The 13,745-nt window shown below is 42.7% G+C and overlaps 1 protein-coding gene across 1 annotated transcript in view; it reads left to right on the forward strand.

Annotated features, from left to right (window-relative positions):
• Positions 1-13,745, forward strand: part of AMBRA1 (autophagy and beclin 1 regulator 1) — a 198,534-nt gene that overhangs the window by 74,936 nt on the left and 109,853 nt on the right. The window contains exons 9-10 of the mRNA XM_025357274.1: positions 3,488-3,574; positions 7,913-8,092. Of these exons, the coding sequence (XP_025213059.1) occupies positions 3,488-3,574; positions 7,913-8,092 (267 nt within the window). The remainder of the gene's footprint in view (positions 1-3,487; positions 3,575-7,912; positions 8,093-13,745) is intronic.

The raw sequence follows: 13,745 nt of genomic DNA on the forward strand, positions 1-13,745 counted from the left end.
GTTTCATCAATGTATGTGTGTATTCATGGTGATTGGCTTTCCTGCTTTTGTGTATTAGCAGTAAAGTCACATATATATGTGGCTTGCCAGTTCCACTGTATTGTCTGGGCAGCAAATGTTGCCAACACATTCTGTAGTAAGTAGGCACAGGGGATGCATGTTCCAAAAGAACCTCATCAGAGACTCTCCAGAGACAAAGCTTCGCATTTTGGTTCTATTCCAACTTAAAGAAGTCTTCCTAATTAAGGTAGGAAATTAAGGTGGGTAATAGACTTTTGGGATTGTAAAATGGAGTCATTGAGGCCGGCACGCTAGCTCACACCTGTAATCCCAGCATTTTGGGAGGCCAAGGCAGGCGGATCACAAAGTCAGGAGTTCGAGACCAGCCTGACCAACATGGTGAAACCCCATCTCTACTAAAAATACAAAAATTAGCCGGGTGTGGTGGCACATGCCTGTTGTAATCCCAGCTACTCAAGAAACTGAGGCAGGAGAATCACTTGAACCTGGGAGGCTGAGATTGCAGTGAGCCAAGATTGCACCACTACACTCCAACCTGGGTGACAGAGTGAGACCCCCGTCTCAAAAAATAAAAAATAAAAATGGAGTCACTAAAACTGAAGTTATCTAATGCAAACCCTTCAGATCAGGAATCTCCTTTACAGCATTCCTAATAAATCATCTCATCTCACTCAGTACTGTCATTGCTTTAGCAGAGTGGGGGTAATATTTGCCTTTGTTACCGTAATCAGTTTCCAGGCAGAAGTACTTAAGAAGGATATATTTTTGTTTGTTTGTTTGTTTGTTTTGAGATGGAGTCTCACTCTGTTGCCCAGGCTGGAGTACAGTGGTGTAATCTCAGCTCACTGCAACCTCTGCCTCCCAGGTTCATGCGATTCTCGTGCCTCAGCCTCCCAAGTAGCTGGGATTACAGGCACGCACGACCACGCCTGGCTAATTTTTTGTATTTTAGTAGAGATGGAGTCTCATCATGTTGCCCAGGCTGGTCTTGAACTCTTGAGCTCAGGCAGTTCACCCGTCTGGCCTCCCAAAGTGCTGGGATTACAGGCATGAGCCACCACGCCCAGCCAAGAAGGGTGTATTTTCGTCACTATGGAAGATGCTGGTTGCCAAAGGGCCTCAGCTTACTGTACGACCACTTGGAGGATAACACGAAAGGACTCGGTGACATTCAGGACTAACTCCAGAGCACTTTAAGGGTGGAACAAGCTTCCTAGGTATTCTAGGATAGTCAGCTGCTCCCAGACTTTGCTTCCATTCTTCAACTCACACCCAGTTCCTGAAGAACTGGTTTGTTAATGATAAATAAGTACTATATAAGATGGCATACATGACCTGAATACTCTTCTCAAAATTTTGCTTTTCATTTTTCTCCAGACTATGTATCTCTCACTACCCCTACCTATCCCACACATTCTGTATTTCAAAGACTTAAAACATGCCATTATTTTGTGTTCCTATGAAATCATGAAAAAAAAATCCTGCCAGTGGACAGGCACAGTTACTTATGGCTGTAATCTCAGGACTCTGGGAGGCTGAGGCAGGAAGATTCACTTGAGGCTAGGAGTTTGAGACCAGCCTGGGCAACATAGCCAGACTCTGTCTCTTAAAAAAAAAAAAAAAAAAAAAAAAAAAAAAAATTCCTGCCAATTAAACTGTGTCACACAATTGTAAAATACATCCCAACCTCAGACACATTAAAAGGTGAAAAGTGTGTCTTGGAATTGATGAAACAGCATTTCTGCCACTGGAACCATAGTGATGTTACTGTAGATTCAGTCTTTCAACCAGAGAGATGTATTTTATTGCTTTCCTGTCTTCCTCATTGGTTACATTGTGTTCTCTCTGTTCAATGGCAGGATTGTTACAAGTGTCTTAAGTGTGGGGATATAGGCCTTGTCTAGAGAGAAAACATTACTTGACCGTTGGTTGTCCTGGACAGGAAAGGTTGCAAGCCAGGTTGTTAGGGCCTTTGCTATGTCTCTTACCCAGGCAGTTAGGGAAATACTGCAGTGGGCCAGTTGCTGGAATAAAGTGACTGCACATGACTATACCTAAAGCCAGCTGGTTTTAATAACAGTGAATTGAATTAAATCCATTGGAAAAGATTGGTAGCTGCTGTCCTTATCCTGCAGATCTGCTTTAAAGAAGAGTCTGGCAGGGAGCCGGGGACCTGTTCCTAGGAATGGCAGGCAAGATGCTGCTGGAGAGGAAGAATATGCGTTCTCTCTGAGACCATTTCCTTTGAAACATGTTCTGGGGCAGGAGCTTGATTGGCTGCCAAGGCACATATGAGTTGGGAAGCACCATGTCAGACATGGCAAACCAGGGAGCCCCTGGGCCATGTTTATCATTTGTGTTCTAACTGGCCCTTATAAAAAAAATTAAAAAATTTTTAAAAAGTTATAGCTAAAATTTAACAATCAGGAGATTTTACGCAAAAGTCCACATTTCTGGCTTTCCTTAAAATATAGGAAAAGCCAGCAACACTGAGCCTATATTCTAGCTTGGTAACAATTGGCTGGAGGTGAACGATGGGCCATAGACCTTCCTGTTTGTCAGTCTCCATTGATCATAGTGAATACATACGCACTTGCTTCCTGCCTGGACCCTGGAAGGTCCTGCAGTACAAAATAGAGGTTTGAGGCATTTTGGAGTTAAGACAGGCCTTCCCTGGAGTCCTGTCACTATCTCTTAATAGTTACGTGCCACAGAGTGAAATACTTTAACTTCTGGGCCCAGTGTTCTCATGTATGTAGTCATACCTACCTTTCTAGCTTGTGGTGAGGTTTAAACAAAGAAATACATATGAAGTGCTCAGTATATTACCTATTACCTGGCATCAAAAAAAGTGTTCAATAAAATGTATGTATCACATATGATCAGTTGAATTTGTGATTGGGCTAGATTATATAAGTAAAAGTTGTCAGTTGAGAGCCTGTGAGGTACTCTTATATATATTTATATTTTTAATAGATATATTACAGTTATATATCTGAGGAGTACTCATTCTCACAAAAGAGCGTGGGCAGAGCAGAATGGATAGACAGTAAGTGGATGTGGATGATGATGGCATGGAGGAACCGAACACCAAGATAAATGTTAGCACTATGTGATAATTTCTGTGTGTGCCTAATTTTTCCCTCCTGTGTTGATCCGAACCTTCTATTTGTCTACTGGAAATACTGCAAATAGAAAGAAGATCATGTCTCTGAAGCACTTGTTCATTTCTCATTGAAGAGCAGTATTCAGCAGAATGCAGTGGTCATGTCCAGTGTGGGAGCTCTGCAGCTCTTCATTTATTTATGTCTCTACCTACTTAGCTTGTAGAAGGGTGTGATCTCAGATAACAGGCATTAGCTGGCTGCAAAAGGGGGAAGTTGTGTATCTCTCCCCCGTTTTTCCTTATGAATGACCTGAGTTGGTAATTGACAGGGATTATTGCCATTTTTTTAATCTCTGCTAGGAGGCTGCTGGAATCTTCCCTCATTTCATTATCCCGTTATGATGGAGCAGGATCCAGAGAGCACCCAATTTACCCAGACCCAGCGAGGTAAGGCCAAAGTGAGAAATGGCACTAGGTGGGGGGGAGGGGCGGCCCTTGGGGTTGCCACGCTGTTGGAAGCTCCATTCTGTGCCTCTCTGGTCCTGGTGCTCTTTTATTCTTCAGTCATACTTTTGAGACAGGTGGTTCAGGTGATGGGGAAGTATTGCAGGTAAGTGAACGGTACCTCTGGTGAAAGAGGGTTATGACCAAGCTCTTGTCCTTTGGTACTCATTTCTGCAAGTGTGGTACTAGAGGAGGAACCTGGAGCGGCCACAGGTAGTCGTAGGATATTCTTTTTCTGTTGGCCAGAGAGGCTGGTGTCATTCAGATGGACAGCCAACAGGGGAACAACATTTTTTTAATTTATAGGGAAATTATGTATAGATTAAACAAAAAACTCAATTTGCTGTCATTTGAGAGGGAATTTAGCATATCAAAAGGCAGAAGTCAAGCTCCTTCAGGTATTGACATTTTTAGAGACTGCCCAAAGGAAGAGATGACTGAAGAAGGAGTAAATGGATAAAACAAATTGGCATTTTATTAAAGTGCTTGGCTTACACTTATTAGAAGACATTTGAGGCTGGGCATGGTGGCTCACACCTGTAATCCCATCACTTTGGGAGACTGAGGCGGGCAGATCACTTGAGGTCAGGAGTTCGAGACCAGCTTGGCCAACATGGCGAAACCTGTCTCTACTAAAAATATAAAAAATTACCTGGGCGTGTTGGCAGATGCCTGTAATCCCAGCTACTTGGGAGGCTGAGGCAGGAGAATCACTTGAACTAAGGAGGCGGAGGTTGCAGTGAGCCAAGATCGCACCACTGCACTCCAGCCTGGGTGACAGAGTGAGACTCTGTCTCAAAAAAAAAGATATTTGAAAAGTTCTGAAGAGAGAAAAAACAAAAGTTATTTCAGTGAGTTCAAGGCCTGCCCTTCACTGATGGTGATAACTGAGGACCAAGGGTGAGATATTGATGGATAACATTCATCTGCAGAGTGCAGCCCCTTGGGGTTGTCACAGCCAGATTTATGGGTTCTGTTCGTGATCTAAAAAGGCACATTATTTAAGCACAATACTAGAGCACATTATGAGGCTTTGCCAAAAAAAAAGGGTAATTTATAGTTGTGGGGTTGACAGGTTAGCAGTGTAGGTTAGGTAAAGCAAAATGAGCTTTGCTCTAGATTAAGACTTTTAGGTCTGCCTGGAAAAACCTTCAGACCAAGTTGATTCCAGGAATATTAAGTCTTTATTGTTGCCACAGTTATGTCATGACACTGAGCATTCTTTCTGAGATACTGGTGCAAAGATTCTTCATTATCCTTTTATTCCTTTTCCACACTCTAGAAATGACAAACCTAAGAATCAGGGAACATAAGGATTGATGACTTTAAAATAGGCAGGCACCTTAGATGATGACTGAAACAAGGAAGTTTATGTGAGTCTTTAATGATGTTTGAGGGTTATACACCCTAAATATAAGGGAAAGGAATTTTTCATATGAATCAATTACTTTGAAGCACTGAGATAGAGAAGTTCTTGCAATAAAGACAGCAATAGGCATCTCATCCCCAGAACTTTTAACCTGGCAGTGTTCTACAAGGATACTTAAAGACCATGATTTATCCTCCTTTTATATAATAAATCTGTTATTTATCCTACTGTGATCTTTATCACAGAAAGTGTCATACTTTGTGGTGTTGGTATTTTTACATTTTTCCTTTGAATACAAAATAGGTTTTTTTTTGGGAAAGGGAAGTATTTTTCCTTGAAGAAAACTTAAAGATTTATTTAAACATTTAAAATGTTCACTTGGAAGACTAGGGTTGTTTGATGATTTTCCAGCTCTTTGTTAGGAGGATGATTGTTACTACCTCATAACTGGTTGTTTAGTTTCTTTTTCCTCTTAGGCTTCACTGTATACACTATATATAGGTCAGAGCCTTAGTGAGACACCTCCTCAGCATTCAGATCCTTAGCTTCCCTCTGCATATCTAAAAGGACAAGGCTAGGATATACTTGTATTTAATAATTGTGGCAGGAATGCGTTTTAAACCATTAATCTATAGTTTCATAGCTTGGGAATTCCTATGTCCCTACATTAAAAGGCAATCTTTTTATTATCATCAGCATCAACATTATGTCTACCTCTATCACCAATAATATTATGTTTTTTCCATTACTTAGGGTAGGCTATAAAGTAAGTGTACTTACCACTTTTCAGAATCGGCTCCAAATAAAAGGGTCTTCTTTCTCCTCTTGAAATTTTTCTCCTTTTATATTCTTTTCTAGTCTGATTGACTTGAGAATTTAACCAATGATGCTTGATTTCTGCTAGAAGAGTTCTGTATGTTGGGCAGATGTAAGAACAGTGCACAAACATTGACTTCTGTTGGTTGAAAATTTAGGATTCTGTGGTTCATCCTTGCAAAATGCATGGGAACAGGGGCCCAAACAGATAACGAAAGTTCCTCTAGTTGAAGCTTTTAGGAACTAGCTCTTGTACTCTGATTCTCTTGGCCAAGGCATCTGTGCCTCCCATGCCTACTTGCTATACAAAGATATTATAATATTGACTCATTGGTATTCACTGCAGCATATTATTCTGTAAAACAGACTTTTGAGTTTAAAAGATTGTTAGCTGATCTGCTTGGGAATTCCATTTGCTGGTTGGCCAGAAGGATACTTTGATGACAGGCATTTCAGAGGCAGCCTATGTTCCTCTAGCAGTTGACTGTGACCTGGGTTGGTAGACTTACTGAGGACCTCTTTGCAAGACAGTTGCCAATACTTTTTGTACCATTCGGATATAACTATTCCTATTTCCATTCTTAATCGGTTTTTTCTGATTTCCATTAAAAAAACCGAAGATCTATGCTTTTTTCCTTTTATATTCAAACATTATGGAAGTATATAAAATACAAAAGTCCCAGGAATCCTCATTAGGATTGCTGTGTCCCCTTACAGTTTTTTCCTCTAGTAACAGCAACACATTTTTGTATATGTATTAGTGTATACAGACCATTCTTCAATTTTTCTCCCACTTAAGATTTTATTTTAGAGGACTTTCCTTGTAAGTGTATAGGAGTAGTTTATTCTCTTGAATTGCTGCATGGTGTTTCTTTGTATGGATATATTAATAATTTATTTAATTTGTTGCTGGGCATTTGGGTTGCTTCCCAGTTTTTCACTAATGCTGACAATGTTGCAAATGAACTTTCTTATATATATCTTTGTAACCTTGTGTATTTCTGTAGGATAAAGTTTCTAGTGGAATTATTGAGTCAAAGTGTGCCTGAGGCAAGTTTTTAGTCTTGAAATTTTTTAGTACTCCATTTAATATTATCATAGAAAATGTTTTTCTGTTATTGTCCCTCTTACATTTTCAGTCCATAGCATCAAATTATATAACAGTGTTGTGAGAGATGGCGGAAAACTTGAGAAGACAATGTGGAGAATTATATGTGACGCTAGAAGTTTTCATGGAGTAGCAAGATATTAAAGCCATAGTTTGAAGAATGTAGATCTGGACTAATTATTTACAGAAATAGTCATCATAAGGGAGAAGAAAGATGAACAACTATCACCTTCCATATTGCCCAGTGCCCACGCAACCTCTGATGCTCTGATTGTAAGAAATAGAAAAAGGAATCTCTTTTAATTTTTTCTGTTAGATTTTCTGTTCTCTCAAGTATATTTTACTCTCAGTCTCAGTTCTGAATTTTTTCCCCATGTTACAAATATCTATGATTAATTCTTAAGGGAGAGAAAAGATGTTGCGAGAGATCATTCTAAGGAGGTAGGACAAATCTGGAGCTATGTGTACTTGTTGGAGAAGAAAGGAGTCCTGGTGAAGACACCTGTGGATACCTTCTTTAATCATCGGAGGCTTACCATTTCCTAGCCTCTTTTCTCATCTATAAAACAAGACGGTAGATGATTGCTCAGTTCCCTTTCATGTCTTCCATTTTGCGTATGGATGGTGATCAAGGAAAAGCTACGAATGAGCACAGCTCTGTGTAAAGAGCACCCTGAGGAGCTGAAAGTGTACCTTAAGAAGCTAGAAGGAAAGGTCCAGTGTTATTCTCTTGGGGAGGGGCAGCTCTTCCTCAGAAGATGTCTGGTTAAGCCGCCTGTTTGCCTTATCTCAGAATAGAAACACTGGTGATAATCTGATAGGCATATTCTGCAGTGCAAACCTCCTGATGAGTTAAATGCCCTTTAATTTTCATGTCTCCAGAGTTCACCTCAACAGGGAGACGCCATGGGAGAGCTGGATTGACTGCCTTTCACAGTATTCCCCACATTAGTGCTAGTTTGTGTTTGTCCATCTCTGTCTCTCTCAGATTATCTCCTGCTGCATACTACGCCCAGAGGATGATCCAGTATCTCTCACGGAGAGACAGTATTCGCCAGCGCTCCATGCGCTACCAACAGAACCGTCTCCGTTCTTCCACCTCCTCCTCTTCCTCAGACAACCAGGGTCCATCAGTAGAGGGAACCGACTTGGAATTTGAGGACTTTGAGTAAGTACATACTCAGCTTGCTTTCTTCCCTCTCCTCTCAAGCTTGGAGTGCTTCCAAGTTGCCCACTGTTGGAGCTGCAATGGTGGATGTTCTTGCTCCCAACTCCTCAGTATTTATTTATGAGTAACAGGATGGGGCGAGGGACAGAGGGTTAAGATGCCCAGAGCACTCCCACCTCTGGCAGTTGCTTTGCTGATTCACTGGCGCACGAGGAGACCGCCCACTGGGCCCCAGGCCAGATTGTGAGAGGATGCTGCTCCTCAGGCAACATTTTTATTTCCCTTTTGCATGTACAGTGACCGTGGAAAGCTTCTCATGGACTGTCTTTACCACATCAGGGAGGCTAGAGGGTTGCTGCTTTTTCTCCTAAGCAGAGTAGCTGTGGAGATGTCTTCATTCTGAAATACTTGGATTTCCCTAAGAGGTGGATTTTCTGTCTTAGTGCCCTAATCAGACTGACTCTTTTAAGATCTTACTCCATTGCCTAAACTTTTTCGGTCTCCCTACTCCTACCCCCGATTCAGGAACCTTAAAAAGTTGTCTGTCAAATTAATGTGGTGGGTTGAGAAGTGATTTCTGGCTTCTTTGGACTTTTTTGAGTGGTCAGCAGGGAGAACCGTGGGAGGATGCACTAAAGGAGCAGGGTCAGCCCTAGAATTTAAGGTAGCCAATCTTTTTTTCTTTTTCTTTTTTTTTTTTTGAGATGGAGTCTCACTCTGTTGCCCAGACTGGAGTGCAGTGGCACAATCTCGGCTCACTGCAAGCTGCACCTCCTGGGTTCACACCATTCTTCTGCCTCAGCCTCCCGAGTAGCTGGGACTACAGGCGCCTGCCACCACTCCTGGCTAATTTTTTTTTTTTTTGTATTTTTAGTAGAGATGGGATTTCACCGTGTTAGCCAGGATGGTCTTGATCTCCTGACCTCGTGATCTGCCCGCCTCAGCCTCCCAAAGTGCTGGGATTATAGGCGTGAGCAACCGTGTCCAGCCTAAGCTAGCCAATCTTATTTATTTGCTGGGTTTTGCATTCTCTCACCTGCTGCTTCTGACCTTTCTAGCCATTCATTGTGTTTCTTTCCATCCTGAAACTGAGCTTTTATGGCCTGTATCAAATTGGACATTTGGCTCGTTTTGATTCCTTATATTTTGGTATTGTCAAACATAAAAGCAAGAGAGAAGGAAGGGCGGCATTGTTTCTTCCTCCTTTTTTTTTTTTTTTTTTTTTTTTTTTTTGAGACGGAGTCTCGCTCTGTCGCCCGGGCTGGAGTGCAGTGGCCGGATCTCAGCTCACTGCAAGCTCCGCCTCCCGGGTTTACGCCATTCTCCTGCCTCAGCCTCCCAAGTAACTGGGACTACAGGCGCCCGCCATCTCGCCCGGCTAGTTTTTTGTATTTTTTAGTAGAGACGGGGTTTCACCGTGTTCGCCAGGATGGTCTCGATCTTCTGACCTCGTGATCCACCCGTCTCGGCCTCCCAAAGTGCTGGGATTACAGGCTTGAGCCACCGCGCCCGGCCTTCTTCCTCCTTTTTCACTGGCATTTGTAAAAGAGGACAGCCTGTCAGTCATTTCTTCCCTGCCTTCCATCTTGAGGTAGCGGGGTCAGGTTTGGGGCCTTAAGAGTTCTCATCTCCCCCTCAGCCTTCTTCCTTGACTGAATGGCTAGTTCCCCACAAGTCATCTTTCAACAAAGCTTTTTAATGTGTTTAAGAAACCTCTTTGCCAGAAAGCACTAGGAAAGTGGGAACAACCTTTGTACCAATTTGCCTTCTCGATGCTGTCATTAAACACACTAGCATTTGTACTCTTAGAAGCAAAAGGAAAACTAAGTGGGAGGTTTATTTGTCTGAGAAAGATGTAAATGTGAAAGAAATGCAGGGATGGCCTGAAGCAGCAGTGGTGTGGCAAATGGAGCAGAGGTCATGGTTCTCTCTTGTCAACTGCAGGAGAAGAGCAGAGCTACCTTCTGTCAGCTTGCTCCTTCTCCCTTCTGTCCACTCTAGGGTGAGGTGGATGTATATATCAGCAGTGAAGGAAATGGAGTGTCTGTTCCCTTAGCCAGGCAGACACTTGTAGTGAAATATGTTCTCCTATAGATATTATGGTTTTTCCAGCACCAGGGTCTATTCAGGGAAGCAGTTGAAACATACATGCCAAGGCTGCTGGCACTTAGGGCTGCTGAAAAGCCTGGGTGACTTTCTCTCAGTAATGCTGTGGAGCCCTGGGAGTCGGTGTTGTGGATTGCCTAGCCCTCTCTATGCACGCCTGGGAGGCTGTGTTATCTCTTTGCAGTGGTGAAATGTGGGGCTCATGCCTTCAAGCTGTATCTTGCCTCGTGACTTGTCCTTCACAAGGGAGTTCTGGATTAGTTTAAAATGTTCTGTTCTTGTCTTACCTTCCCTTTCTTCTGCTACCACCTCCTCTCTCTCTCCCCTTCCTTCCCCCTCGATTTTCCTGTGTCAGACTGCCTCCTCCTTATGCTCCCCCCAGCCCACCTGTGCACTCTCCCCCACCCCTCCCCTGGCTTTAGCATGACCTGAATTTACATTTCCTTCTTCACCTTTCATGCACTGACTTACTGTTTTTTCTTAGGGGGTCTTATATTGCTCCCTGGTTAGTAACAATGGACGAAGTTCTCTAATACTCCTTGGAATGTCCCTCCTGGGGTGTTTGCCTTTCTTTTGGGGCTGATGTAGACCAGAATCTTGTTTTTAATAGCAGCTGTGGATGAGTCACCTCAACATTAGTAGTCCAGGTCTTCTAGTAAAGGATGTTGCTGGCTGGTTGAAACTGTTTATTTTTTCCTCCGTCTCCTTCCCTGCCCACCTCCCTCTACTGTAAACTGAATGCTGCTTGTGGTTGCTCCTGTTCTCTGAGTGTCTATGTGCTCTATGAGGAAGTAGAATAACAAAGAAGGAAGGTACCAGCACATTTTAATTTTTCTGCCCCAATCTTTTGCCTTGGCTTTGGTAACTAGAAGGAAAGTTAGAGGCACGTGCAGTCACAATTTATACTTTTTCAGGTACAGAGAGACACGTAAGGTAGATATGGCGGGAAATCCTCCTAACAATTAGGTTACCATTAAGGCAGATTGTTCCTCAGTTTGGTATCCTCACCTTCTCAGCACTTCATGCTCTTGCCTTTGCTGCCTCACTTTGATGACCTCTCTGTCTGTTTGCTAAGTCATAGATCATTTTGTCATTTTTGGGCTCGTCACATCCAGGTGTATAGTATTCTCAGAAAACCAAGGGAGCCATTACTCAGCCCATCTTTTGTGGTTCTCTTCCATTTGACCAAATCGGATATGTCTAAGGTTAGAGGACAGGAGCAAGCATATTTAGTGTCTTGAGTTTCATTGTCTGCTGATTTAAAAACCTTTGAAAATTATGTACAACCATTTTTGAGCCTTTCCAAGAGCTTGCTATGGAGCAAGACCATTGAGATTTATCTCTTGGGAGGGTGGCTTTGGAGGCTGGTCAGCATCAGGTTAAATTTTCTGTTCTTTTGTGATCTGGATGAATGACCATCTTCCCAGGCAGGCTTCCTCTCCTGCCATTCATCTCTGTCTACAGCAAGGATTGAGACTGCAGGGTCCCTGTGTTTATCAGACTGCACAAACAGGACATCCAGAAACCTGCTGTCAGCAGGTCTCTCCTGAAGCCCTCAGCAGCTGTCTTTGCATAAAGATGTTCATAAGGAGGGTGAAGGTGTGGCTGCCCATGACATTGCTGTCTGTCTGCTTTCAAGCCCAGACCACCTACTAGAATGGATATGGCAAATAAGCATAAAGCAGACTTCCATTTTCATGTTTTCCATCCCTTTGGAAAGAGAGAGGGGGCTTTTATAAAGCCCAGGTTAAGTGCTGTGGCCCGTAGTTGTAAGTCCTACAGAAGAGGTGGAGTGTGTGCTTTATGACTATTATTCCAGGTATTCTTGCCGCCTTACTCATTTTATCTGTTAATCTAAATGTAATTATAATTCCAGAACCCTCCCTAGCCCATATTCCTGCCCTTCCTGCCTCTTTTTGTAGCTGCTTTGCTTTCTGAGACACAGGGATACTGTAGCAAAGACTTTGCTAATGACGGTCAGACTAGAGAAGCTGCAGATTAGATCAGTCGCAAATATCTCCATCGTATATACCAGCCACTGGATAATTACATTCAGCTTCTTGAAAACTGTTGCTAGAGCCGGGTGTGGCGGCTCACACCTGTAATCCCAGCACTTTGGGAGGCTGAAGCAGGAGGATTACTTGAGCCCAGGACTTTAAGACCAGCCTGGGCAACGTAGTGAGATCCCCATTTGTATTAAACAAACAAAAGACTGTTGCTGGCACAGAAGTCTCTCATTCACAATTTTGACACATGGGCTGTACTTTGGATTTCTGCCTGGAAAAAACATCTCAATGAGAATTCTGGTCTTTTAGCCTTAAGATGAATTCTCTTTAGGTCTATTAATTTATTTTCTTAACTCTTCTAATTAATTTGCTTATATTTGGGTCCTTTTTTCCCAGAAGTCCACGTTGTTTTTTTGTTTTTTGTTTGTTTGTTTTTGAGACAGAGTCTCGCTCTGTCGCCCAGGCTGGAGTGCAGTGGCGCGATCTTGGCTCACTGCAAGCTCCACCTCCCTGGGTTCACGCCATTCTCCTGCCTCAGCCTCCCGAGTAGCTGGACTACAGGCGCCTGCAACCCCGTCCAGCGAATTTTTTGTATTTTTAGTAGAGACAGGGTTTCACCATGTTAGCCAGGATGGTCTCAATCTCCTGACTTCGTGATCTGCCCGCCAAAGTACTGGGATTACAGGCGTGAGCCACAGCGCCTGACCAGAAGTCCACATTGTGACCAAATATAGGCACACTTTGTTTTATTGTGCTTGGCTTTTTTTGCACTTTGCAGGTATTGTGTTTTTGACAAATTGAAGGTTTGTGGCAACCCAGCATTGAGCAGTTGGCACCATTTTTCCAACAGCATGTGCTCATTTTGTGTCTCTCTGTCACACTGGTAATTCTTGCAGTATTTCAGATGTTTTCATTATTACTGTATTTGTTATGGTGACCTGCGGTCAGTGATCTATTGTAATTGTTTTGGGGCACTATGAACCACACTCGTATAAGACAACAAGCTTAATTGTAAATGTTGTATATATTTTGACTGCTCCACTGACTGGCGATTCCCCCATCTCTCTTCCTCTCCTTGGGCCTTCCTATTCCCTGATACACAGCAATAATGAAATTAGGCTATTTAATATCCCTACAGTGACCTCTGTATGTTCAAGAAAAAGGAAGAGTCGCACATCTCTCACTTTATGTCAAAAGCTACAAATGATTAGCGAGCAAGACATGTTGAAAGTTGAGATAGGCCAAAAGCTAGTCCTCTTGTGCTATAAACGGCCAAGGTATGAACACAAAGCAGAAATTCTTAAGGAAATTAAAAGGTCTACTCCAGCAAAACAATCTTACTGCTGATATGGAGAAAGTTTTAGTGGTCTGGATAGAAAATCAAACTAGCCACAACATTCCCTTAGCTGAACCCTAATCGAGAGCAAGTCCCTAACTCTTTTCACTTCTCTGACAACTGAGAGAGGTAAGAAGCTGCAGAAGAAAAGCTGGAATCTAGTGGAGGTTGGTTCGTGAAGTTTAAGGGAAGAAGCTGTTTCTAT

The sequence above is a fragment of the Theropithecus gelada genome, chromosome 14 (genome assembly GCF_003255815.1).
Source record: "Theropithecus gelada isolate Dixy chromosome 14, Tgel_1.0, whole genome shotgun sequence".
In the NCBI taxonomy this organism is placed as follows: domain Eukaryota; kingdom Metazoa; phylum Chordata; class Mammalia; order Primates; family Cercopithecidae; genus Theropithecus; species Theropithecus gelada.